This window comes from Gymnoscopelus braueri, assembly GCF_963280865.1.
Source record: "Gymnoscopelus braueri genome assembly, chromosome: 10".
Taxonomy (NCBI): domain Eukaryota; kingdom Metazoa; phylum Chordata; class Actinopteri; order Myctophiformes; family Myctophidae; genus Gymnoscopelus; species Gymnoscopelus braueri.
The window spans coordinates 7,638,656-7,665,809 of record NC_137611.1 but is presented as its reverse complement, the minus strand read 5'-3'; the positions used below and the strand labels follow the sequence as shown (position 1 = coordinate 7,665,809).

Genomic DNA, 27,154 nt, shown 5'->3' with positions numbered 1-27,154 from the left:
CTTAATTCAGGGGGTGGGTGCCTTTAATGATGGAGAGGGTCACTAAAATGTCCACACTCACTCCAGGCAGGGGGGCCACATAGCGTACCCAGTAGTATACTGTCAACTCTGTCACTCAAATAGCCCATAGTCACACATGTATAATGATAAAGGCAGTGGTGTATTCTACCGCAGTGGTTTTCAACTTTTTTGCGTCAAGGACCCCCAAATTGAAACATATTAGCCCAGGGACCCCCATTTGAAAAGATATGCCAGGGACTCAACCGTTTTGATTTATTTGGGGTCCCAATCGACACTGTAGTATCATCATCAGTGTTCATGTAACTCTGAGAGTGTACAAATGGAACCAAATGGACATTTGGTTCCATTTGGTTCCATTTGTACACTCTCAGAGTTACAGACACACAAAGGTCAATTTGGTTCCTAACTATTAATTTGTCTGGGGACCCCCTGGAACCCCCTCAAGGACCACTGGTGGTCCCCGGACCACTGGTTGAGAACCACTGTTCTACCGTGTTACACTATATACGTAGTGTGACCAGCAGAAAAGTTCCGTAGCCATCCAAAAAACTTCTGAAAAAGCGTATCTGATACGCAGGAGGAGGGGCTGGGGGGCAGCAAGAATGTAAACGTCAGTTCAAATAGCCTTTTTCATGTGATAATGTGGTGAAGGTTTATATGTGTCTTGAGGTGATAATTGTCTTGAGGTGATAATGACCGCTGGTGTTTTTTGAAGTAATTAGAGTGGTTATTTCATTCAGCGACCACGCACGCACACGCGTATATACGCACGTGCCGTGTCTGTGGGAGGGAATAATTATAGTATGCCCTCCGAAAAAACCTAGCACACACCACTGGATAAAGGGATATTAACAATTTGAGTGCAACTTTTGTATTTGATTTCCTATACAGTACATTTAGTAATACTTGTATTTTTTAACTTAAATACAAATCCTGAACAATGGACTGTCCTCAGCCCAAACGCCTATTTTTGGCAAAATATTTGGTGTGTGTGTGTGTGTGGGTGTGAGGGGGGGGGGTCTAACTCAGGTCCAGTTCACTAAGTATAGAGGGTTTTAAGGAAGTGGTTATAAGGAATGAGAGAGGAGGTGGTGTCATAAGGAGAGGAGGAGAGGAAAAGGTGGGGGTGTCATAAGGAGAGGAGGAGAGGAAAAGGTGGGGGGTGTCATAAGGAGAGGAGGAGAGGAAAAGGTGGAGGGTGTCATAAGGAGAGGAGGAGAGGAAAAGGTGGAGGGTGTCATAAGGAGAGGAGGAGAGGAAAAGGTGGGGGGTGTCATAAGGAGAGGAGGAGAGGAAAAGGTGGAGGGTGTCATAAGGAGAGGAGAGAGGAAAAGGTGGAGGGTGTCATAAGGAGAGGAGGAGAGGAAAAGGTGGAGGGTGTCATAAGGAGAGGAGGAGAGGAAAAGGTGGAGGGTGTCATAAGGAGAGGAGAGGAGGAGAGGAAAAGGTGGAGGGTGTCATAAGGAGAGGAGGAGAGGAAAAGGTGGAGGGTGTCATAAGGAGAGGAGAGGAGGAGAGGAAAAGGTGGAGGGTGTCATAAGGACAGGAGGAGAGGAAAAGGTGGAGGGTGTCATAAGGAGAGCAGGAGAGGAAAAGGTGGAGGGTGTCATAAGGAGAGAATTGACAGGAGGAGGAAGGACAGAAGAGGAATGGGAGAGAGGTGGAGAGCAGAGGAGGAGAGGAGAGGAGAGGCATTGAACCGAGGGTTGTGTGTGTGTGTGTGTGTGTGTGTGTGTGTGTGTGTGTGTGTGTGTGTGTGTGTGTGTGTGTGTGTGTGTGTGTGTGTGTGTGTGTGTGTGTGTGTGTGTGTGTGTGTGTGTGTGTGTGTGTGTGTGAGAGAGAAGGTGAAGGACACACTCATTCCAGGACAGTTGTCATCCACAGTGTCCATCACACATCCCATCACGGCCCGACACGGCTGAGCTGTCACCCCGAGTGACGTGTGTAGCCCTCTCTTACAGATACACACACACACACACACACACACACACACACACACACACACACACACACACACACACACACACACACACACACACACACACACACACACACACACACACACGCACACACACACGCACAGTCACCTGCAGTAACCCGTCTCACTTTCTGAGAATGTCTTTTTTTCTCCTTTCCCAATGCTTAAAGAAGGAAGTACCCTAACCCAGTCTGAGTAGGACTAAGCACTATTATGTGTTACATTTTTCCTCAGACCAGGGGGGGCACTGAAGGCAGTGAAATAATTAATTTAGGCAAAGGATGGCGGTGCACTCTGGGGTGTAGCATCAGAAGACTGGTGTCCCAACTTATGATGTTGCTGGTTATAGCTGGTTTTAGCTGGTTTTAGCTGGTCTTAACTGGACTTCATTGCAATGAATTAATTCAGTAAGTAAATTTTAAATACTCCAGCATTTAAAGCTGCATTATGCATATTATTTGAGTTGTTCTTTTGTAGTTTAGCCGGCAAAACTGACAGTAGAAACTCTCTTCTGAAAGACTGAGTATTACTACACCATTACTCAGTCAATGACTTTGTACTTTTGAAGTGTGTTTATATGTTAACATTGAAAGATTCACAGCACATATGCATTCAACTACAGTAGGTCTAGGACCCAGTGGCGAGAGTTTGGGCATTAGTCCACTACACCATCACATCTTTGATGTATAAAAGTCGTCTTCTTGTGCTTTTGAAGCGTTCTTTTGGACTGACCAGCAAAGCCCTGCTTCCCAGCTTTGCTTTGCTTGTCATTCCAGCTGAGCCAGCCAGCTGGCCGACCAGCTTGACTAGCAGAATCCATCTTAGAAAAACTGAGTGATCAACTATACTGACAAACTAGCAAGATCAGCCTGACCAGTTTGTCCAGCCTGGTAAGCCAGCTAAAACCAGCAACCATCTAAAGTTTTTTTCAGCAGGGATACCTTTGCAAAAGAATTATGCCCTCAGTGACTCTGATGACATCACTGAAACTCACCTGAGCGTGTCATCAGGTGAGGTGTTTAGCCTCGCCCAGAAAAACTGCTCACGGCAGGAAAACAGGGCATTTCCTGTTTACACGCAGCATTACTTCTTCTACTTCGGACTTTAATGGCGGTTGGCATCCATAAACATCGGATTATCACCATCTACTGCATGGTAAGATCATCACCATACAAACTAATCTCATTCCCAACATTGTCCATTCTCACCCAGGCCCAACTGTGTTGGTGTGAATCCTTCCCTAAAGCCATCTTCTCCACTTACATCCACAACCCTCAATAACCTCCTGGCTGCATCCAGCACCATCTTGAGTCTTTACAGGCGTCCCTTGTATTTCAAGAGCACAATGAATGACCCGTTGCAATGAATGCCTAGAAATAGTCTCTTGCCCATGCAGATATCTTTTATCAGCTATATTCCCTTTTCCCTCTGGTGGTTCCTGCTGTACTACCACACTGTCATTGTTCCCCTCCAATCTCTTTACTGCTTCAGCATAGGACAGTCCCTCCTTTCCCTCTTTTTTTTTTTACTCCTTGCGACCGGTATGGTTTACCAGGCTAGTTCAACTTCCCCTCCTTAATTGTCTGACCCAGGATCAGTGTTGCCAGATTCTGTGAGAGAAGCAAGCAACCAGGTCTAGGAAAACCAGCCCAAAAGAAGCGACTATATGGGCACCATGAGCACTTTAACATATACATCAGCTATTTGAAAATAGCAGATCTACACGCTCACAACGCGTCGCGATGCGACGCGTTGTGAGCTTGTAGATCGGCTATTTTCAAATAAAATCGTGCGGGGAAATTATAATAAGCAGAACTGGCAACCTCTGGTCTGATCTGGTGCTCTTTCAAAGGGCCTGACCCTAACATGTACATGTCAAAGAGTCTCTCTGGATGACTCTGCTGGGATAGGGTTGAAAACTACCTGAAATTATAATTAAGGGGCGTACCTAATTTCTAAGGAAAACAAGGGACGGGAACAGGAAGAAGTTAAACTCTCCCTGTATTTATGTAACCCCAGTATTAACCCCAGCATCCATATTCTGGGGGGGGGGGGGGGCAAAAATAATCGATCTGCAAGCCCGGCTGGATGTCCCTATTATTCGAATTTCAGGTATGGCAACCCTAATCATATGCTTGAATGTTGTTGTGGGAATGTTTGTGGTGTGGTCAATGATGATTCTTTAAAGATTCAAACCAACAAACAAAACAACAACAAACAAACAAGACAAACAAACAAACAAGACGAACAGACAAACAAGCTGATGCATGTTCTGGTAAATAACATACACTGATGGTTTCCTAGAAACACCTGTGATTTCCAAGCCATAAAATAATTGTGCTGTGATTTCCAAGGTATCACGGTGCCATCTAGTGGCGCACCTGTGCAAATACAGCTCAAGTGTTAAACCTCATCTTCGCTGTCGGGCAGAAACCTTGTATCTCCATCCATATGTAAACGTTTAAATAGTTTTTTAGTAAATGCATGTCCCACTTCGTCATACAAGTGTGGGGCAAAAGAAGCGAGAATAGCCAATCGACAAGCTCACAACACATCATGACTCACCATGCAACACTTGAGAACCTGTAGAGCTGCTGTTTTAGCTATTTTAGAAACATTTTCAAAGTTAAAGTGGTAAAGTGTATCTGTGGGTTTTATAATGAAACAATGATAAGTATTTTTCAGCTTTTTTTTTTTCATTTTCCTGAAATGTAACGTATGGTTACACTGACTACAAAACTGAGAAACGTTAATAAAAACAATATGCAAGTATAATCAATCAATCAATTCTTCAGCGGTGGTCTCTTGTAGTTTAGTAATGAATGGCTCAAGCTGCAGTCTCACCTTTTATGCCAGGCAGATGGTGTAAAGTAAGTACATTTACTTAAGTACTGTACTTGAGTACAGTTTTGAGGTATTTGTACTGTACTTGAGTATTTCCAATTTACAATACTTTTACTTCCACTCCACTACATCTCAGAGGCAAATATTGTACTTTTATTCCACTACAATTATTTGAAAACTTTAGTTACTAGTTACTTTTCAGATATAAATTATTACATTATAAAACATACATTAACCACTTCAGCCCTATTTTATACATAGGCTATTTGAAAAAGCTCACAACGCGTCGCATCGCTTGTAGATCTGCTATTTTCAAATATTTAGTACTTTTACTTTTGGTACTTAAAGTACATTTTGATGCCAACACTTGTACTTTTACTCAAGTAAATTTTGAATTCTGGACTTTTACTTGTAAGGGAGTATTTCTATATTGCAGTATTGATACTTTTACTTAAGTAAAAAAATTTAGTACTTTTTCCACCACTGATGCCAGGTGAGTACAGGTGATGGCGGTTATGGGAGGGAGTGCCACCTGTTTATCGCGCGGGAGGAAGACAGCAGCTGTTGTGTTTACTTATTGTTTCAAGGTATTGTGTAAGGAGATTGTACATAAAAGTCGTGATGCCGAAGTGGGGAAAGTATAAAAAGTCGTACAGGAAGGAATGGGAGTCAGATCCAGTGCTAAAGGCGTGGATCGCCCCTGTCCCCGATGATGATGCTGCACTCCGCGCGCGTGCATGAGAGTGCATGTGGGCTGGTTTTTATTGCATTGGGCTGGTTTTAAGTTGTGCTTGGGCTGGAAACTGTCATTCCGATCTGGCAACCCTTGACACTGCCTGTTTTTCAGTCAGTCTTTTACTTCATTTTCTAGGTGAGGCGAGATTTTAGTTCCTGCCATTTGGCTATAAAAAAATAGCAGATCCGCGCTATGAGCTTGTAGTTTGAAAAATCTTGAAAATGTGTCCATATCTTTGAAGTATATATACATTTTTAAAGCAAACATTTTTTACTCAAATCGTTTGCTTCTGGGGGTCCCTGGCACAAAACATTTTCAGATGGGGGTCCGCGGCCAAATGTATATCAATTTAGGGGTCCTTGGCATGAAAAAGGTTGAAAACCACTGTTCTAAATGGCAGTGGTTCACAAACTTTTTAGCTCAAGAGTCTTGAGGCTTGGGTCCCAACTCCCGGGGAGAGAATTTCTCTTTTGGGTCTTGAGTCTTGGGACTCAAGAGAGTCTTGAGTCAAGACAGAGGCTCCCGCGGAGACATCAAATTTCTCTTTTGGGCCTTGAGTCCCAAGACTCAAGGCCCAAAAGAGAAATTTGATCAAGGCCCAAAAGAGAAATTTGATGTCTCCGCGGGAGCCTCTGTCTTGATTCAAGACCCAAAAGAGAAATTTGTCTCCCCGGAATCATACGAGGAAGTAAAATGTATAATAAGCAAGAAAGGAAACATGGCTGCAATAAATGGATCCAGGGAGAAAGCGTGGCAAAGTATTGCCGACAAATTAAATGCACAAGTCATCCAAAAATATATTCAATTTATGTACAAGTACATACTGTGCCTGCCAAAGTTTGTACTTTTTTCCCTAATATAAAAAAAACGCTGTGATATTAGTCTGGAATCTCTGTGGTCCCTCACAACTTCGGAGGGAGAGAAGTCCAGTCTGGAACCAGGCTATTGTCAATGAAAATGGACATTTAAAGGGGGAAAATTACAAACTTTGGCTGGCTACTAGTCCTACATACTTACACCTAGTAACCCCATTGATACTTTAAAATGTTCATCTTACTGTGAACATGTTTGCCTGAAAATAAATCTTTATAAAGTTTCAGAGTTTTAGAAATATACTCCTTTAAAAGTTCAGAAATGTATAATGGAGGTCGATGGAGGATTTTGGCACCTAAAAAAAAACTAAAAAAAAAATTCACCTAGAAACTCCATTCACACTTTTTTATAATTCAGCTTACTGTGGACACACATGCTTGAACTTTTTACTTTGAAATGTTTTGTAGTTTTTGAGATATTTAACTTTTAAAACGTATATCTGAAAACTTTGGCACCTCGCTGTTCCTTCATACTTTAACCTATAAACTTGATTCACTATTTTAAAATTCCACCTTACTATGGACATGCATGCTTGAGATTTCTTCTTTGAAATCATTTGTAGTTTTGGAAATATTTAACTTTAAGCGCCCAATGCATTGTCAATGCGGCAATGGACATTTAGAGGGAAACAAGTACAAACTTTGGCAGGCTACTAATCCTACATACTTACACCTAATAACCCCATTCATACTTTAAAATGTTCATCTTACTGTGGACATGTTTGCCTGAAAATGAATCTTTGAAATGTTGCATAGTTTTAGAAATATACTCCTTTAAAAGTTCAGAAATGTATAATGGAGGTCGATGGAGGATTTTGGCACCTAAAAAAAACCTCAAAAAAACTTTCACCTAGAAACTCCATTCACACTTTTTATAATTCAGCTTACTGTGGACACACATGCTTGAACTTTTTACTTTGAAATGTTTTGTAGTTTTTGAGATATTTAACTTTTAAAACGTAAATCTGAAAACTTTGGCACCTCGCTGTTCCTTCATACTTTAACCTATAAACTTGATTCACAATTTAAAAATCCCACCTTACTGTAGACACGTATGCTTGAGATTTTTTCTTTGAAATCATTTGTAGTTTTGGAAATATTTAACTTTAAGCGCCCAATGCATCGTCAATGGCAATGGCCATAAAGGCAAAAAAAGTTAATAGACCCGTCAGAGCCAGATTGCTCAGATGGTAAGTATCCTGTTCTGGGATTCGATCCTATCACCTTGTGGTCTGAAGTCAAGAGCTCTTCCAACTGAGCTACCCAAGCACACTAAACTCCCTACATTGACATTACATGAACGTGATGGGTCATTCCCCCAATTAATTAAAGACTTTTGCCTCATGCACTTTACAAGTGGGCTTATTGTCAGCAACAGCCAAGAACACTGCTCCACCACAATTCATACCTTCTCTGGTCTCTTACACACTCTCCAGTGAAAGATTAGATAAAGGTGCAAAAGTAAGGTAAAAGTTGGAAAAATGTCCTGGTTGGAATTGAACCAGGAACCTTCTGGTTGTAGGCACTGTAACTAAACCACTGCACCACAGTGATTTTTACCTAATCTGCTCACTTGCGTGTTATTCACTGAAAGATTAGATAAAGGTAAAAGCTGGATATACGTACTTGTGGATTTGAACCGGGAACCTTCTGTTTGCAAGTCCTGTATCTAAACCACTGCACCACAGTGGTTCTTACTTATTCTGTTCACTTGCGTGAAGTTCAGTGAAAGATTAGATAAAGGTAAAAGCCCCAGGTAAAAGTTGGAAAGATGTCCTTGCTGGTTTTGAACTCAGGACTTTCTGTGTGCAAAGCCTGTATCTTAACCACTGCTCCACCATGGTTCATACTTTCTCTGGTCTCTTGCACGTTTTTCAGTGAAAGATTAGATAAAGGTGCAAGAGCCAGGTAAAAGTTGGAAAAAATGTTATGGTTAGATTTGAACCAGGAACCCTCTAGTTACAAGGCCTGTTTCTAAACCACTGCACCACAGTGGTTAATATTTATTCTGTTCACTTGCGTGGTGTTCACTGAAAGATTAGATAAAGGTAAAAGCGCCAGGTAAAAGTTGGAAAGATGTCCTTGCTGGTTTTCACATGTACTTTTACTTAAGTAAAAAAAATTTAGTACTTCTTACACCACTGATGATAATAATAAGACTCCTGGGAATCATATTTCCTTTTTTTTTTTACACAAGATAATTTATTGTGTTGGACAGGGTGATGAGCTAACATGTTACAACCACTGTACACAGAGGCATATAGAATGTCATCACATTCACAGTTCAGTACACAGTAATAACCCACCTATACGAACACAGGACTTCTCCAACAGGTACAAGTCCATGGATGGAACACACTAACCCGGCAACAGTGGGACACTTGAGCCCTATTTTTTTTAATACACTTTGTTTTAACACAAATCGCTGATCATCTCTTTTTTTTTAATCGACAGATTTAAGTGGTTAATACATTACTATGTAGACTAGACACTTTTTTTGAGTTTTGAGAAAAACTATAGGATCTGCATATATATATATATATATATATATATATATATATATATATATATATATAAACACACACACAGCCATCATGCTTATAGCTGTTAGCAGAAATCCATGGATTTTAATAATGACAATTAGATAGGGACAAAATATGAACACATTCTCTGTAACCCTTACCACACACACACGCACGCACGCACGCACGCACGCACGCACGCACGCACGCACGCACGCACGCACGCACGCACGCACGCACGCACGCACGCACGCGCACACGCACACGCAGACACACACGCAAGGACATACATGCACATACATGTGTACGCACATGGAAAAACACGCACAGCTTATTTACAATTTACAAAATAGGGTTCCCCCCCTCTTCATAAAGTCTCTCTTATATCATATATTCATATTTTTTTGATTAACCACAAAATAATTTGCATATAATTGAAAAATAAACATGTACATGTGTCATTTTCTTTTTTCGATCTGATACCCTATGATCCAAATGCATTTAGCTGACTGTACAGCCCTAATAAATAATCATTTAGTCAGTATAAGGCATAATGAAGGACCATTCATTGTCAAACCACAAGAAACTATCAAAACATAAATGCATTAGAACACTGTGCGTACATCACATATATTAATAAATACACACAGGGTTTCCATTGGTTAATACAAAAAAGGGCGGGAAAACTGAAAAAAACTGAGAAGGGACATTTTCTCAGCTACTTAAGCCTCGTATTACACATCTTGGTATGACAAATGGAGAAAATAACTGATCTGCAAGCTCTTACGTGAGCTTGTAGATTGCGCTTACTTTCAAAACATTTGATTAAAAAAAAACGTAATTATTTTATTAAATTATGATATTATCAAACATGAATATCAAACGTATCAGAGAGTCTACATTTTTCCAAAAGTAAATGCATGTATTTAATGTCAGACTGACCAGAAGCAGGGATATCAAAAGCAGAGGCGTAACCACCCCGAACCACGCCCCCAGAACCGTCACTATACCAGAAGATCCAACCCCCCCTGCACACCCACGCATGCACGCGCACATAAATTACACCTACACTTACACACACTAGCGCGCGCGAACACACACACACATGCAGGTGAGACCTGTGAAGCCTGATTCATACTCGGTTTGTGGATCGTGAAAATCTACAAGCTCAACACAAAGTGTGGCGCAGCAATGCTCTGTGAGCTTGTAGATCGGCTATTTTCGGTGCGAGACACCAGTGCACAGCACAACCACATATGAAATCTGCCCGAAAACACTGTACGCTCTTCAACAATGGAAGGAAGCGCGACCCCTAAACATAAAAAACATGCCAAGAATTAAAATGTTTCTTTTAAAGTGCCAAAAGAAATAAGCGAAACGACACACAGATTGCCAGTCTTATTAGACTCATGAACAAAAAGAAAAAAGAAAAAAACATGCCCTGAATCTTCTAAAAACAATAATTGTCTAAGCAGAGAAGCAGGTGTAACTGTGGGGCTGTGATGTTGATTGGAGAAGCCACACTACTAGTACTGCACTGTTGTTGTCCACTGTGTTGCATATAACTGTGTGACTCACACACACTCTGTCAAACAGTGACCCCTGGTGGTAGCACTGCTGCTTGGATTGGCTTCATTATTATTTTTTATATCCTATGAGCATTTTCAACCTTATGTTCATATAATTGGTCCTCAATAATGCTCATTAGGAGATCCTTTCTGTCTACTCACTCTGCATCTCATTGGTGGGTGTGACATCGTTGATGGGGAATCCAAGCTAATAGAAACTGCAGGCTTTCTATTCCCGGAAAGTTAGCATGCTACAGTATAATGGAAGCCATGGTTCTTGCATTAATAAATATATATATATATATATATTTGCAATATTGTTTGAAATGACCAAACCTACCGATGATGTCACTGGTAGGTGGATTTCTGAACTGTCTACAGCCCTCCTCTGAGACACAGACCATGTACAATTATTTTTTTTACCATATTATAATGATTATTAGTGAGGACCAGTTACATGAAGATAGGTTGAAAATGGGTGAAGTGGTCCTTTAACTGTCTAGCAAGGCTAGCTAGGAAAAACCTGCTAGAAACGTCCGAACGCACGACAACAAGAACAGCAACGACACCGACCTGACTGGACAGTTGCTGTCCGTTAAAATGACAGACAACAAGTTTCAAGAGACAGACACACCCTGATAATAATAGACTGTACATTCTAACACCACACCATGGCTTGGAGATAAATTATGCACCCAGGGCCGAACCAGAGGAGGAAAGTACGTTTACATGTACGTCTGGACGGCCACAGTATATCTTCTTCACAGTTTTGCATCGCTTTCACGTGTCCCTTTATTTGATTGTATTCAGAAACCAGTGAGAACTGGCGCTGAATGAGTTTTTGCATACCAGCAGTGTGTGTGTGTGTGTGTGTGTGTGTGTGTGTGTGTGTGTCATCTTGAAGCCCAATTCATACATGTACTTCATCACACGACGGAGCCATGCGCCGAAAATAGCTAGCCTACAAGCTCAGAGCGCGCCGCGTTCGCGGCGCGCTCTGAGCTTGTAGGCTAGCTATTTTCGGCGCACGCTCTGCGCCGTTGCACGTCGAGAGCATAAATTAGACATTATTATTGTTCACCACAGCAGCAGGCAAAGCGAGCCTCCTCCACATCGTTGTATAGAAACGTGGCAGAAGGCTCATATACTGTAGACCGTCCTGCAATGACTGTCCATCAGCGGTCTGTGTGAATCAACGACTCCGTCACCGTTAGCCATGCAGTCCCACTGGAAACACTATGCACACAGCAAAACCCTTTTTACTGTGGAGAGAGAACAAGGGAAGGGGGGAGAGAGAGAGACGTAAGAACCAAGAGAGAAAAATAAAAGAAACGAAGGAAAGAGAGTGAACATGAGGAAGGGGGACAGGGGGAAAGAGACACAAAAGTGAGAGAGGGAGAGAAAGGATGAAGGGAAGGGAAGATAGAGCGAAAGGTGGAAAGAGAGCAAGAAAGAAAGAAAGAAAGAAAGAACAAAGACAGAACCAAGGTAAGGTTAGAAGCCATAGACATGTGTGAATGCAGCCTGATCTCACACAATTTAGTATACATTGCACGGATGTCATTCCGTGCATAGACGGACACCTAGAAAACCAGAAAACCCGTGCATATGAGCCGCGAATCCCACGGTGGGCGTAACCGGGTTGCAACCCGGAAGCAGAGCAGTCCCCAAAACAAGATTTAGGATTCTGTGCCTATCGATATATAACTCAAACAGCGCTGAGTAGGCTCAAGCGAACGTCGCAACGTTCGGGACGGCAACATGTTCGCTTTAGCTCAGTCGGTGGTCCCTCACGTGGCTCCAGTTCGCTTGAGACTGAGCGCCTCCGAAATGGTTTAGTCAATGGGGGAGATGCGAGGCGGCTATGCACGGATTTTTGGGTTTTCTAGGTGTCTACGTATGGAATGACATCCGTGCAATGTATACGAAGTTGTGTGAGATCGGGTTGGTGAATGTGTTAGTGTAGTTAGTGAGTGAGTGAGTGAGTGAGTGAGTGAGTGAATGAATTAATGAATTAATGGAGTGTTTATACAGTATATATACAGTATACTGACTGTCTCACTCTCCCCATCGCTGCCCCTTGTGGACTCTGAGGCGCAGTGCAGAGGAGAGTACACCCAGCCCCGATCCTCCTGAGTCTGCTGTTACCACACAGTACCAGCAGGGGGGGATGATGGGAGAGAGAGAGAGAGAGAGAGAGAGAGAGAGAGAGAGAGAGCACAAGGGGACAGCCAGGGGGAGAAGAGCCACATTTATTCTCCTGTATTCTCATGTACACCTTTGTTACTTCTCGTGCAGTGACCAAGGTTATTATAGTCAATTAAAACTAACAAATTAATAAAAGTCAGATGTGGAGAAAATAAATCATTTCAGTTAACTGAAATAAAAATAGAAATGAGGCTTTACTAAAAACGATGACTCACTGATGGTGTGTGTTTACAAAACAAAGTAAAATCACTGAGATAGAAATGTCTGAGAGAAATGTCTTGAATTTGTGTCTTTAATACAAAAGCCTAGTAGAACATATATGGAATCTATCTTCTAATGTATAGATGTGCCAGTTTTAACTTTGTTTTTAATGGTATATTTTGTTTTTATATACCATTAGTTTTTATTACAATTTTTTTTAACTAACACTGCAAACTAATACTAACTGATAAAAACTAAGCAAAATAAACTGAAATGAAATGGAAAAGTAAAAAAAAAAAAAAAAAAAAAGTATAGCTATAATAACCTTGCTGTGTACACTAAATACGCCAGTTGGCTCTGGAAGCCACCAGATAGAGGTTTGACAGTGGACAGGCTCTAAGGATTATGGGAAACTGAGTTCTGGAACTACGCTTGCAGGTTCTCAAAGTGAGGTCCATGGACCGTTAGGGTTCCTTGAGGGGGGGTTCCAAATGGACCCTTTACAGGGCTGTAACTCTTGGGAGTGTACAAATGGAACCAAAAGGACACTTACGGGTCCATTTGGTTCCATTATTTTGTTACGCTCTCAAAGTTATGGTGGTCCTTGGAATTAAAAACACGTTTGAGAACCATTGTGCTACGGTACTGTGTGTAGTCCTACTGGGTTTAACAGTCTGTTCAAATGCTGCTTTCCTGTGTGGTCCGTATGCATAAAGCATCTCAGATAGGGGTGCAACCAGTGTTGATTTCGTCGACTAAAACTATGACGAAAAATGTTGGTCGACTACTTCTTTTTTTCACTGACGAAAACAAAATAAAAACAAAATGAAACTAAGCTACGATGACTAAAACTAAGACTAAACATATTGACAATTTCGTCAACAAATAAAAACTAGACTAAATGTTAGTGAGGGACTAGTGGAGAAGCTGCAACCCGATTTTATGTTTGGTTGCACTCGGTTGTTGCGCTCTGAAAATAGCCGATCTACAAGCTCACAACGCGTCGCAGCGCGACGCGTTGTGAGCTTGTAGATCTGCTATTTTCAGCATGCAACCAAGTGTAAAATCAGCCATTACGACGCCATCAAGGCACCGCCAACATACATTATAGTCGATTAAATCAGCTGTAGATTTAGTTGACTATAATCTTATGACATTTAGTCGACTAAAACTAGACAAAAACTAAAACATCTCAGGTGACTAAAATATGAGTAAAAACTAAATGGAATTTTATTCAAGTCTAAAAATAAATCAAAATTTGCTGTCAAAATCAACACTGGGTGCAACAATTCATCGAGCTAATCGATTTATTCAATCATGAAGAATGATAACAATAATTGTGACGCGTTGTGAGCTTGTATATTGTGTATTTTCAGTATTTTTGAGCGACACCATTTGTACGAGAAAGTATAACATATAATGTATATATCTCACAGCCTCAGCCTGATGATAGTCTAGCGGTTAGGATGTTGGCTTTCTGTGCGGGAGACCCGGGTTCAAATCCAAGGCGTTACATATATATACATATGTGTATGTATATAATAAAAAATGCTTCCTGATTATTCGATTAATGGAAAAAGTTATCAATAGAATGAATAATCACGGAGACACTGGTTGTTGTCAGCAACAAGTAGAGCATTTCTTTTGGGAATGAGAGATGTCACCGTTTCATGTCAGCCCGATATGAGCCTCAAAAATGTGAATTATGATCTTGTAGTTTGTCGTGGACACAGCAGCAGTTCATTGTCATTCATTCCTACTCTATAAGCTCTATAATGATCTATAAGCTCACGATTGTGAACGTATAAGATCGTCTACTTTCGGGGGCACAGACGACTACATCAGGCTTTAGTTAGTGTGTTGATGGTATGAGGATGTAGACGTGATCTAACGGTCTATCTCTGTGGCCACTTACATTGGGGCTACAGTTTAGCTTACGGCGGCCAAGAAACGGAGAGTACACCCAATATCTGCCATCTGCATACTGATGAACACACACACACACACACACACACACACACACACACACACACACACACACACACACACACACACACACACACACACACACACACACACACACACACACACACACACACACACACACACACACACACACACACACACATAATGTGTGGGGAATTGAAGGGTGGGAAATAAAATAAGAAGTGGAGAAAATAGTGAGAAGGATAACAGGAGATGAAGTGAGGGGGCAGGGATGGGAAAGAGAAAACAGGAAAAAGAAGAATGAAAATCCAGAACGGATATTGTTATGCAACACACACAAAAATTAAAGAAAACCATGCAATAAAGATAAGATGATCTGATGGTTAGTTAGACAGAAAACAAGGAGAGAATGGTCAAGATATGAGAGATTCATTCTTCATCTTACAAAGTTTTCAAGTGCCAAAAATAACCGCTCTAGAAGTTCACGACGCATCACGTCGTGAACTTCTAGATCCGCTGTTTCCGACGCGTACGGCCGCCGTACGACAAAGTATGAACCAGTCTTTATGGATGATTATGAGAGCATGAATGCAGATGGACAGATACTGTCCGTCGTACTGTATACGGTGCATCGTCATGCAGAGTGCATTGTGCAGCACACACTCACACAACGCTGTTTACTAGAGGAAGCCATGGTTCACATGACGCTCGTCTGTCACGAGCGTCATGGCGGAACTTCTACCTAGTTTTGGCACTTTCTACATTTACAACTCGTACATCTACATAAACGTTCACATTTCAAATATAAAGTGCTGACCCCACGGCCATGGATGTACACACCAGTTGAAACACTCAGGTCTAAGTACCCGTATCTTCCGTATTGTTCAATAAAAAGCATTTTAATCCGATCAGCGGCCATTTTCTCATAGAGTTATAATGTGCCAGAGTGCTATACACCTCCCAACTGATAGTTTCAACCGTAGTTGAAAGCACTTGAAGGAAATTCAGAGAAAATAGCCACCGATCGGATTAAAATGCTTTTTATTGAACAATACGGAAGATACAGGTACTAAGACCCGGGCGTTTCAACTTGTACATCCATGGCCGTGGGGTCAGCACTTTATATTTGAAATCTGAACGTTTATGTAGATGCACGGGTTGTAAATGTAGAAAGTGCCAAAACCAGGTTGAAGTTCCGCCATGACTGTCATGATATGACAGTCATGTTTCAGGGCTATGGTAGAGGCATCATGTCAAGAAGCCATGTCAAGGTTCCAACATGCTTCAGAAACAACACGGTTAGAAGAAGCAACACCCCAAACAAAACCACATGCTCCTGTGGACCCTCACCCTCACAACTCTACCACGCTGTCCTGACTGGACGCCTGCAGGAGACGAGACCACCACCACCCCCGTAAAACCACACCACAAAGAGAGAGAGAGGACAGGAAACAGACTTTACTCCATAGAACACGTCTGACGCCCGGAGGCCGGAACACGAGTTTACAAGGTCAATTTAAAACGTACGCATATTTCTGTTTAATTATTTCATCCATGGAACATTGACAACTAATTTAATATCAATTAAGTTATAGTTTCTGGCAAAGTTTCAGAGCTATTTGCCAAATGTTTTCTTTGTCTAATTACTGTACAAGTCATTTGACCTAAAATGACGCAAGTTCACAAATCTTACAGGCGCAATCTTAGTTTGGTTATTTTTTCCCCCAAAATGTTTATCCCACGATTTTGTAACCCATTTTTTCACCCAGTGCCAATTGCCTAAGTAATCCTGGGCGCTACCCTCCCTCGGCCAGCCTGGGGAGAGCCCCGAACTGAGCTCATGCCTCCTTCAATGCATGAGGAGTGAGCAGGCTGCTTCTTATCACCTGACAGGGGGGAGTTTCCCCGGTTGGACGTGGAAGGAACACGTTATTCCAACCAGTTCCTGTTCTCCTCCATCAGGTGCCCCGGCTGACCAGGGGGAGGCAGTATAGTGACCATGATTACTACATGTTTTTTTGTGAGGGTACCTACCCTAGGGGTCACGGGGAGAACATGCAACCTCCACACAGAAAGGCTCTTTCGCCAACCCCACCTAGGGTATGGGCACTGATGACGCGGTGGGAATCGAACCCAGGACCTTCTAGCTGTGAGGCGACAGTCATCCACTTGACTTTGAACACATTTTAAAACAATATTTTTTATAGTTATAGGTATAGTTACAGTGATGGGGGTCCCTGTCAGGGATTCTTTTCAAATGGGGGTCCGCGGGCCAAATACATATCATCGGGGGTCCTCGACATGACAATATGGGAGGACCGTACATAGGACCGTACATAACAGAATGCAGCTTCAGGGAGACTTACAAAGTAGATGTCAGACACCTGCTGCTGCACCTCCCCCTCCAGAGAGTTGTGGCTGCTGGACGCCGACAGGTGATTGGACGACGAGGCCGACGCCTGGCGGCGGGGGCCGGGCGGCGGGCGGGGGCTGGGCGGGAGGGAGGAGGGAGGGGTGGAGGGGAGGAAGTGGTGGGAGGAGGCGGGGCAGGAGGAGGAGACCAGGGTGGAGGAGGAGGCGGAGAGCGATGACTGGAGCGCAGCGGGGTGGATGGGCGTGAAGTGGGCGGGCGGAGGGGGAGGGGGGAGCGTCGAGGAGGAGGAGGAGCGAGCACGGGACGGAGGCACGGGAGAGAGGCGGAGGACGGTGGAGGAGGAGGACTCGGACGGCGAGGGGGAGGCGGTCAGGGGGACGTTAGGAGGGAGGTATGGTGGAGGGAGGGAGGGATGAGGGAGGGTGGAGCGATGACGGGAGGAGGAGGAGGCGGGGGGTACGGAGGAGGAGGAGGAGGCTACCGAGGGAGGGTGAAGGGTGGAGGAGGTGCGGGCCGAGGACGCGGAGGAGGTCACCGGGACGACGGGCAGAGGATCAGGAGGAGGAGGAGGAGGAGGGGCACAGAGGGGAGGGAGGGTCCCTTCTGTCATCTGGGTCATGAGCTCCGTGCTTTTTGGGACTTTGCTGTAGGACAGAAGACACAATGACACACAGGTTAGGTTAGGATGATAGAGAATGTATGTGTGTGTGTGTGTGTGTGTGTGTGTGTGTGTGTGTGTGTGTGTGTGTGTGTGTGTGTGTGTGTGTGTGTGTGTGTGTGTGTGTGTGTGTGTGTGTGTGTGTGTGTGTGTGTGTGTGTGTGTGTGTGTGTGCGTGTGTGTGTGTGTGTGTGTGTGTGTGTGTGCGTGTGTGTGTGCGTGTGTGTGTTTGTTTGTGATGGTATTTGTATTTGTATTTGCTAATACCTTTCAATACCCCAGGAAGAGTAGCTGCTGCTAAGGTAGTAGCTAATGGGGATCCAAATAAACAAACAAACAAACACACAAATATGTCTATTTGAGAAATAGACATGATTGTGAGACCATTTTCATGGTCTTCACAAGAGAGGTTGTGGTTAGGGTTAGGGATTAGAGTTGTGCCTGATTTATCGGTGTTGTAAACCAAAAATCGGCTTTAGGTTTATGGTTAAAATGGTAATACAAACGTGTGTGTGTCTGTGTGTGTGTGTGTGTCTGCTGTGTGTGTGTGTGTGTGTCGTGTGTGTGTGTGTGTGTGTGTGTGTGTGTGTGTGTGTGTGTGTGTGTGTGTGTGTGTGTGTGCGTGTGTGCGTGCGTGTGTACCTGAGCTCCACCTCCACGGTAATTGTCTGCTGCCTGCTGTCAACCACTTCTTGTTGTTGTGATCTGGCAGAAAACACAGCATATGAAAAATAATCAAAACACCATAAGAAACAACACATTTCGTCGTTTAGTGAAAATGCAGGTTGAATCGCTACGTCAGAGAGCACAGTGCTGACAATATACAGTACCATCAAATGCTGGGTCTATTTGGTTCCATTTGTACACTCTCAGGGTTAAATTAACAAATTTACAGCGCAGATTTAAAAAATATATTTATAATGATACTCTGATACGCCAACTCAGCGTATATGAGCAGCACAGCTTGGGTGCGACAAGTCGAGCGTTCTCAGCATTCCATCTCCCAAGGGTCTAGCACTGCAGTCTTCAACAGGGGGTCCGGGACCCCTAGGGGGTCCACAGAGTTACTACAGGGGGGCCGCCAAATCTTTATGTGATATGATTTTCTTTCTTTTTTTTTACATTAACCACTTGAACCCTAGCCTCCCTATTCTGAGGAGAACTTTAGTCAAAAAATAGCAGATCTACAAGCTCACAACGCCTCGCAGCGCGAGGCGATGTGAACTTATAGATCAGCTATTTTTGAGGTGTAAGAGGTATATAGGTGTAGAGGGAACAAAGAGCAGACCAAGTAAAAAAAAAATGTTTTTATCTGAAACACAATTTTATACAATATAGAGGGGGTCCCTGCTTCATCTCTCTCTCAGCTAGGGGGTCCTTGGCCTGAAAAACGTTGAAGACCCTGTTCTAGCTCATTGTAACAGGGATAGAGTCCCGCATTCTCGGCTGGTACTGACAACAAGCCTCCCCGACCCACTTACTTACTTATAATGATATAAAATGTTATCAAATGGAGGTCTGTGGCCTAAAGCCTTGCTTCTTTAAGTGGGGTCTGGGGACCCCCAGGGGTCCTTGAGGGAGTTCCAGGGGGTCACCAGCTAAATGATGGATAGTCCTTATGGGTCTGTAACTCAGAGAGTGTACAAATGGAACCAAATGGACCCTTGTGTGGTTGTAACTCTGAGCTGTAAAAATCTTCTCTTATGGGGGTCCGTGGCATATCTTTTGAAATGGGGGTCCGCGGGCTAATAAGTGTCAATTTGGGGTTTGGGGGTCCTTGACATTAAAACATTTGAGAACCACTGGCCTAAAGCATAATGTCCTAAACAGGTTGAGAACAGTGTTGATTTCGTCGACTAAAACTATGACGAAAAATGTTTGTCGACTACCTTTTTTCACTGATAAAAACTAAATAAAAACTAAATAAAAACTAAGCTATGATGACTAAAACTGAGACTAAATATATTGACAATTTCCTCAACAAATAAAAACTAAAATGTTAGTGAGGGATCTAGTAGAGAAGAGATCCAGTAGAACTAAAAGACAAGTCATCAAGGCACCGCCAAAATACATTATAGTCGACTAAATCCAACTGTAGATTTAGTCGACTATAATCTTGATGATATTTAGTCGTCTAAAACCAGACTAAAACTAAAACTTTTCAGACGACTAAAATATGACTAAAACTAAATGGCATTTTATTCAAAAGACTATGACTAAGACTAAATCAAAATGTGCCGTCAAAATCAACACTTTGTTTTGGATGCGTTGTTGTTTGCGTGGTTATCATGACACTCACCTGCCGACGCTCGTCTGCCTCCGGAAGCGCGGGTGCTCCGGCGTGTCGTAGGGGGTCGTGGGTAAGGAGTTGTTGGAGGAGAGGGTGGTGGCGATGGAGGCCGTGGTGGCGTCCTCGAAGGACGGAGGCGTGCAGGGCTGCTCCTTATTGGCTGAGAGGAGGAGAGGAAACCACAACACGGGTTCAAATGATAATGGAGTCTGGCGGCTTCTCTGTGGAATATTATTGACTCTAATGTCATGTTGATGGCGTCCCGTCTGACCACTTAACCCCGTCTGACCTCTCCATTGGGCTGCTGTGTTAAGTGGTTTAGAGTTAGACGGGTGGGCCGTGTCGATCAATCAATCGATTGTGTTTTCCGGCTTGGATCAATATACTTAAAGTCCCTATGTATCACAATGAAAACACATTTTTCATGGTTTTAAAAAGGGGTCTTCAACAGGGGGTCCTCAGAGTTACGACAGGGGGTCCGCCAAATCTTTGTATGACATGATTTTTTTTTTTTTACATTAACCACTTGAACCCTAGCATCCCTTTACTGAGGAGAACTTCAGCCAAAAATAGCAGATCTACAAGCTCACAACGCCTCGCGCTGCGAGGCGTTGTGAGCTTGTAGATCGGCTTTTTTTGGCAAAGAGTTCTAGGTGTAGAGGGAAAAAAGAGCAGCAAAAGATTATCTGAATTGTATACAATATAGAGGGGGTCCCTGCTTCATCTCTCTCTCAGCTAGGGGGTCCTTGGCCTGAAAACGTTGAAGACCCCTGGTTTTAAAGATGAATTATCGATAAAATCTTGCTTGGGATATCTTCTCGGGCAGGTTGAGAATCAGTGATTTAGACATTTCAATTCATTTGACTTCATTATTTGAACCCATTAAGACCGGGAACACATCTGTGTCATTTTTAGAAGTCTTTGGCTTCTCAAAAATAGCAAATTTATGCAAATCTTTGAACATACAGTATATATATTGTTAGAGGAACATTTTTTTACTCAAATCTTTGCCCCTGGGGGGTCCCTGGAACAACATATTTTGAGATTTGGGTTGGCCACCAAATACATATCATTTTGGTGGTCCTTGACATGAAACCACTGATATTATAGTAACATACGTTTTTTCAAAAAACTGTTAGGATTTAGAAGACATTTGTAGAATCCCCAGATGCAAAGATTTGAGTTACACAAATGTATTCAAAGATTTGCAAAAAAAATATATGTTTTTTTAAATAGCCAAAGATAATGGTTAAAATGGTTAAAATATAAAATGACAGATGCTTTTCCGGTCTTAATGGGTTCAAGTAAGTTAACATGACTTTTATTTGAGTACAGAGTTTTGACTGCTCTTGTGACCCCAGCCTGTGTGAGAGTAGCCTGAGGCTACGAGCTCAATCCATGGTCTTGAAGGGCGGACCCAAACACAGCCGCCCGGATTTGTGCGTGGCTTCCTATTGCTTCACCAATCTATGTCCCCGCCTCCCCTCCCCTCCCCCCCTCGGCCTGTGCACGGAGCACGCTGACGTCACCAAATTTAGAGCGACGCCCCTCTGCACTCTGATTGGTTAGGAGATAACAAGGTCCAAGACCATCGTTCCTGCATGGCTCCCCCAGGCTTTTTTTCTTTTGTAAAAAAAAAAAAGCCTGGGTTTCCGAGGCTAGTGTGAGAGTAGCCTGAGGCTACGAGCTCAATCCATGGTCTTGAAGGGCGGACCCAAACACAGCCGCCTGGATTTGTGCGTGGCTTCCTATTGCTTCACCAATCTATGTCCCCGCCTCCCCTCCCCTCCCCCCCTCGGCCTGTGCACGGAGCACGCTGACGTCACCAAATTTAGAGCGACGCCCCTCTGCACTCTGATTGGTTAGGAGATAACAAGGTCCAAGACCATCGTTCCTACATCGCTCCCCCAGGCTTTTTTTCTTTTGTAACAAAAAAAAAAGCCTGGGTTTCCGAGGCTAGTGTGAGAGTGACAGAGTAGATGTTTATCACATGGTTGTTGTAAACAGTGGTAAACCAGTACCGTCGTCCTCCAGAGGGGGGCAGCTGCGAGCCCCTCTCAGGTTGTCCAGGTTGTCCTGGTCCTCCTCGCTGACAGAGGGCAGCTGGCTGCAGCCGGACGGCCCCGCCGACTGAACGCTGTTCCTGGCCATGGACAGAGGTCCTCCTCGCCCCCTCTTGGATGGAGAAGACCGCAGCGCTGCAACAGGAGGGCAGGGTTGCAACTATCCGTGTTCACTTTCTAAGCCATTATTCTATCGATTTCTTTCTTCGATGCTATCTGAGCAGGTAGAGCACCGATCCTCTTTCCAAACTCACAACTGACGTGAAATAATTCCTGTTATCAAAATACAAGTGGCCATAAGTTTAGATCAGGGGTGATGCAACTTTGACGATGGAGAGGGCCACTGTATTTCCGCACTCACCCAGAGGGCCACACTTACTTCATAAATTAATGCCGTACTTCGCCATTCTATGTCACACAAAAGTAGCCGATCTACAAGCTCAAAATGAGTTGCATTTTGAGCTCATAGATCTGCTGTTTTTTAATTGGAATCCAGATTTTTTTTTTGTTGCTATTTTTGAATTGGAATCCTGAAAAGTAACATTTTTTATTTATTTTCAAATGCATTTAGTTATACTTATGTTAACTTTATGAACTTAAATACAAATACATTGGACATAAAAAAAAGATAGAAAGAAAAAAAATTCTCTCTGGATATACCATATGATTACTGAGCTTTATACCAATATGTTTTTTTAAATTGTATTGTATGTATTGTATGTCTTACTGATTAATTGAGTACAATGGACCACAATGGAAACAAGCCCCGGGGGGGTTTTGTGTTACTTTAAGTTTTGACTGTACTTCCTGTACTGTTAATAATCTTGTTTATTAAGTATTCAATCAATATATCAAGTTCCAGGGGTCCCCGGCTAAATGATTGATATAGTTAGGAACCAAATGGACCTTTGGGGATCTGTAACTCTGAGAGTGTAACAAATGGAACCAAATGGACCCCTTACGGGTCCATTTAGTTCCTTTAGTTACACTCTCAGAGTTAAATTAACACTGAGGATTTTACAGTATAGATTGCGGTCCCAGTGATAGCGATAACGTTTTAACCAATCAGCGGCAAGCGTGAGCGAGTACAGCTCTCCTGGATCACGCGTGCATGCTATGACCCTCTGGTTCTCAAAGTGGGGTCCGAGGACCCCCAGGGGTCCTTGAGGGGGGTCCCAGGGGGTCCCCAGCGTGTGTGCGTGCGTGTGAGCGTACTCACAGCTGCTCTTCCTGAAGACAATCGTGCTGCAGAATTTGTAGAATCTCTCAGCATAAAAACTAGGTCTGTGAACTGACACCGTATCCTGAGATATGAGAGAGAGAAACACACACACATTTATTCACTTCTACAGCTGTGACTGTGTTCATTTGTCACTCCCAGACAGAGGGTGAGACAGAGAGAGAAGGTGACTGGTTGCTGCGTAGAGTAGCAGTATATGATGGATTATTTCAGTACGAGCCTAGAGGAGCTGCTGGCCAACTGGGTCAACATGCACCTGCAGCATACATGACTACAGTCATTGCTTTGAGCATTTGTTCTTGTCACAACAGTTTGCATAACTTTCCAGCTGTATGAAAATCAGTGGTGGGAAAAAGTACTCATATTTTTTACTTAAGTAAAAGTAGGCTATCAATACTGCCATGTAGAAACACTCTGTCTATGTAAAAGTCCAGTAATCTAAATTTATGTGAGTGAAAGTACAAAAGTATTGCATCAAAATGCACTTGAAGTACCAAATGTAAATGTATCACTTGTGAATGTCCTGTGTCTAAAATGTATTAAAACAATATTTTTTGAAAATAGTAGATCTACTAGCTCATAACGCGTTGCATCGCAACATGTTGTGAGCTTGTAGATATGCTATTTTCAAATAGCCAAAGTTTGAGTGACATTTGACCAGGAGTATGTATACTTTGACTCAAGTACTGGGGTTGAGCACTTTGCTATATCTACTCACTCCGTCATGGATGAGCGACTTCCACGAGTGTTCCAGTTTCTTGATCATCCTGTGACAGACACACACACACACACACACACACACACACACACACACACACACACACACACACACACACACACACACACACACACACACACACACACACACACACACACACACACACACACATCAGCTAAGTAGTGTAAGCAGGGGATACACAGAGTTGAGGGGAAGCCAGATTTTTCTTCAAAGATCAATTAGTTAAATCGGGTTTAAAACATTATTATCAAGGCGCTCGGGTGGCGCAGTGGTAAAGTCCCTGCCCACCACCATGGAGGTTGTGGGTTCGAATCCACTGTGGTGCCTCCGGCTTTGTCGAGCGTCTATGCGAACACAGTTGGCCCGTGTTCGGGTGATTCATCATGTCTACCTGTAGGACTGCAGGATGTCGATTAGTCCGACGAACAGCAGGAGGCGCTCTCCCTTTCCTCCCACAGCGGGAATGCCTCCCATCCTGGACACAGGGAAAGACAATTATGTGTCACTTTAAACAATTTCTACAAGCTCACAATGCCTGTTTAGCCCAGTTTTTGTTACTTAGGCTTGTTTCTTTCTATATATATATATTATTATTTTTATATATTTTTTTATATTATTATATTGTTTAGACTGATGCTTGGTTCTTGGTTTACATGTGATCCTAGATTACTGAGGCACTACACTCTCTGCATTTGATGTACAATATGTGTTTATCTTGCATTATAGACCAATTATTTGTTTACCAACATTGAGGCTGGACGCACAGGTGACTGTTTCATGTAATCAATTCCCAACAGATCCCCAAACCTGTTGTTTTGGGGAGCGCTGGTTTCAGTCCATTCAACCTCCTCTTGTGTGTTGGATAGTGGGGTGCGCCAAGTGAGACATATATACTTCATCGCACAACTGTATTGCGCGGTTAGAATAGCTGACATCACTACAAGCTCTCAACCGCGTCGCGGATGTGACCGTTGTGAGCTTGGAGGTCTGCTATTCTCGTGGCGTTCTCTGCGCGCGACACCTTCGCAGGACGGAGGTGTAAAATTAGCTCAGCTGCGCGAGCAAGAGCAGGTTCTGGTGCCATGATCATAGAGCGCTCCCTCCGTTCTTATGACAGCCACTGGAGGTGTGGTTTGGGGGACAACTGCTTTGAATTGTTACACACAACAGAAACCAAGGATTATATAGTTCAAGAGCGAGAGATCACAGTAAAAATCCTAAGCATTCTTCCTCCACACTGGGAGAAAAACAGCATCTGAAAGTTTAATGGGATGCATTTTTACACGTGAGGCTGTGACCATTTTTACATTGCATCTTATGAGCGGTGGGGTTCATTTGGTGCCGACCTAAGCACGCATACTGGTTCTTATCCGTGTCACGTTGTCTGTCTGTTAAGGCATCTATTGATAATGTCACTGGTATGCAGATTTGTGAACTGTCCACTGCACTCCTCTGAGACCCAGAGTAAGTAGACAGAAGTGGTCAAATGAAGATAAGGTTGAAAATGGTGGTCCTTTAACCTTGGCAGACTTACGTGTCATCGTGATCCTGTGTGTCTCGGCACGTCGAGCTGCCCTGAATGGACTCCATGGCGGTGGAGTACAAGGACCTCTGCGCCGACGGCTTCTTCTCGTCGCCCCCTGCGGGCGAGCCCTGGGACTGCTGCTCCCTCTCCGCCTGTGTCTTGTTGTGAACGCCCAGCAGCAGACTGTAGTCCATGATCTTAAAGCTCTCCAGGACCTGACCATGCACAGCAGACATTCATGTTTATGCCACAGTTTAAAATAAATATGCTCAGGAGGCACTAAATTCAACTATTGTATTTCACTCCAATGTCTTATTTGAAATGTTATATATCCTTCAAAAGGTGGCTTATTATTCATTCATAGCATCATAATGCTCATTAATTCACCCGCCGAATATAGACGATCTACAGGCTCCCAATGTGTCGTGATGCTTGTGTTTTTGGCGAGCAAGCAACACCAGCAGGATTCACTCACAGGTCCGGGGAACTTCGGCAGTGATGCTTTTTTTTTTTTTCAAAACCGAAAAACCGCGGTTCATAAAGGCGTATTGAACCGTGCAGGGCAAACTGTACGGTTCGGTTTTAAACCGAAAATGGAGACTTGAATTCATGGATATATTTCGGTTTTTTTTGTAAGCGAATAATTTGATGACCGGCAGCGGTTTCGGTAGGAGACACAAAGAGTCTCCTTTGTGTCTCCTACCTGAACCGCTGCCTACCGGTCCGCTGGTAATCGATAGATTTTTATTTATTCTTTTAACTATCCCTTTAACATGTAACATTTGGAAAATCACTGCTCTATTGAGACAATTATATCCTGTGGCCTCTCTCTCTGTCTATTTGTCTCTCTCACTGTTTGTTTGTTTGTCTCTCTCTCTCTTAGATTTGATAAGTCACATCTGCCATGAACTGTTAGATATTGAGAATCTTCTAGAAAGGATCAGTCAAGGAATAAAGTGTTTTACTATGAGAACACTTGACTTCTTCTTCTCACATCTAAACCTTTTAGATGGTGACCATCCCAGCTGTGCCTGCATTTAAGGATGCATTTAACATGCTATTTTGAATAATAAAATAAAATAAGATAGCTAATCATATTCCCCATGCTGAGAAAACAATAAAAGGGTGATGAGTGGAAATAGTATGGATTATCTCTTTGTGGTCTTCTTTGAAATTATAATCTCTTTCCATCTAACCGCCTTCTTTCTACATAACGTGTTTAACCCATTAAGACGTGGAACGCATCTGTGTCACTTTAGATTTCTTTGGCTATTCAAAAATAGCAGATATACAAGCTCATAGCGCGGCACCGAGTGCCGCGCTATGAGCTTGTAGATCTGCTATTTTTGAAAAATCTTGAAAGTTTTT

At 43.1% G+C, this 27,154-nt stretch overlaps 1 protein-coding gene across 1 annotated transcript in view; it reads right to left on the bottom strand.

Moving 5' to 3' along the window:
* LOC308092850 (phosphatidylinositol 4-phosphate 5-kinase type-1 gamma-like) overlaps window positions 1-27,154 on the bottom strand; it is a gene marked incomplete at both ends in the record, with an annotated part of 48,343 nt that overhangs the window by 13,646 nt on the left and 7,543 nt on the right. The window contains 11 exons of the mRNA XM_080438948.1: window positions 12,596-12,682; window positions 14,866-14,934; window positions 17,264-17,617; window positions 17,732-17,915; window positions 18,572-18,634; window positions 20,229-20,379; window positions 22,241-22,417; window positions 23,502-23,586; window positions 24,241-24,289; window positions 24,653-24,736; window positions 25,796-26,001. Coding sequence (XP_080295074.1) covers window positions 12,596-12,682; window positions 14,866-14,934; window positions 17,264-17,617; window positions 17,732-17,915; window positions 18,572-18,634; window positions 20,229-20,379; window positions 22,241-22,417; window positions 23,502-23,586; window positions 24,241-24,289; window positions 24,653-24,736; window positions 25,796-26,001 — 1,509 coding nt within the window. The remainder of the gene's footprint in view (window positions 1-12,595; window positions 12,683-14,865; window positions 14,935-17,263; window positions 17,618-17,731; window positions 17,916-18,571; window positions 18,635-20,228; window positions 20,380-22,240; window positions 22,418-23,501; window positions 23,587-24,240; window positions 24,290-24,652; window positions 24,737-25,795; window positions 26,002-27,154) is intronic.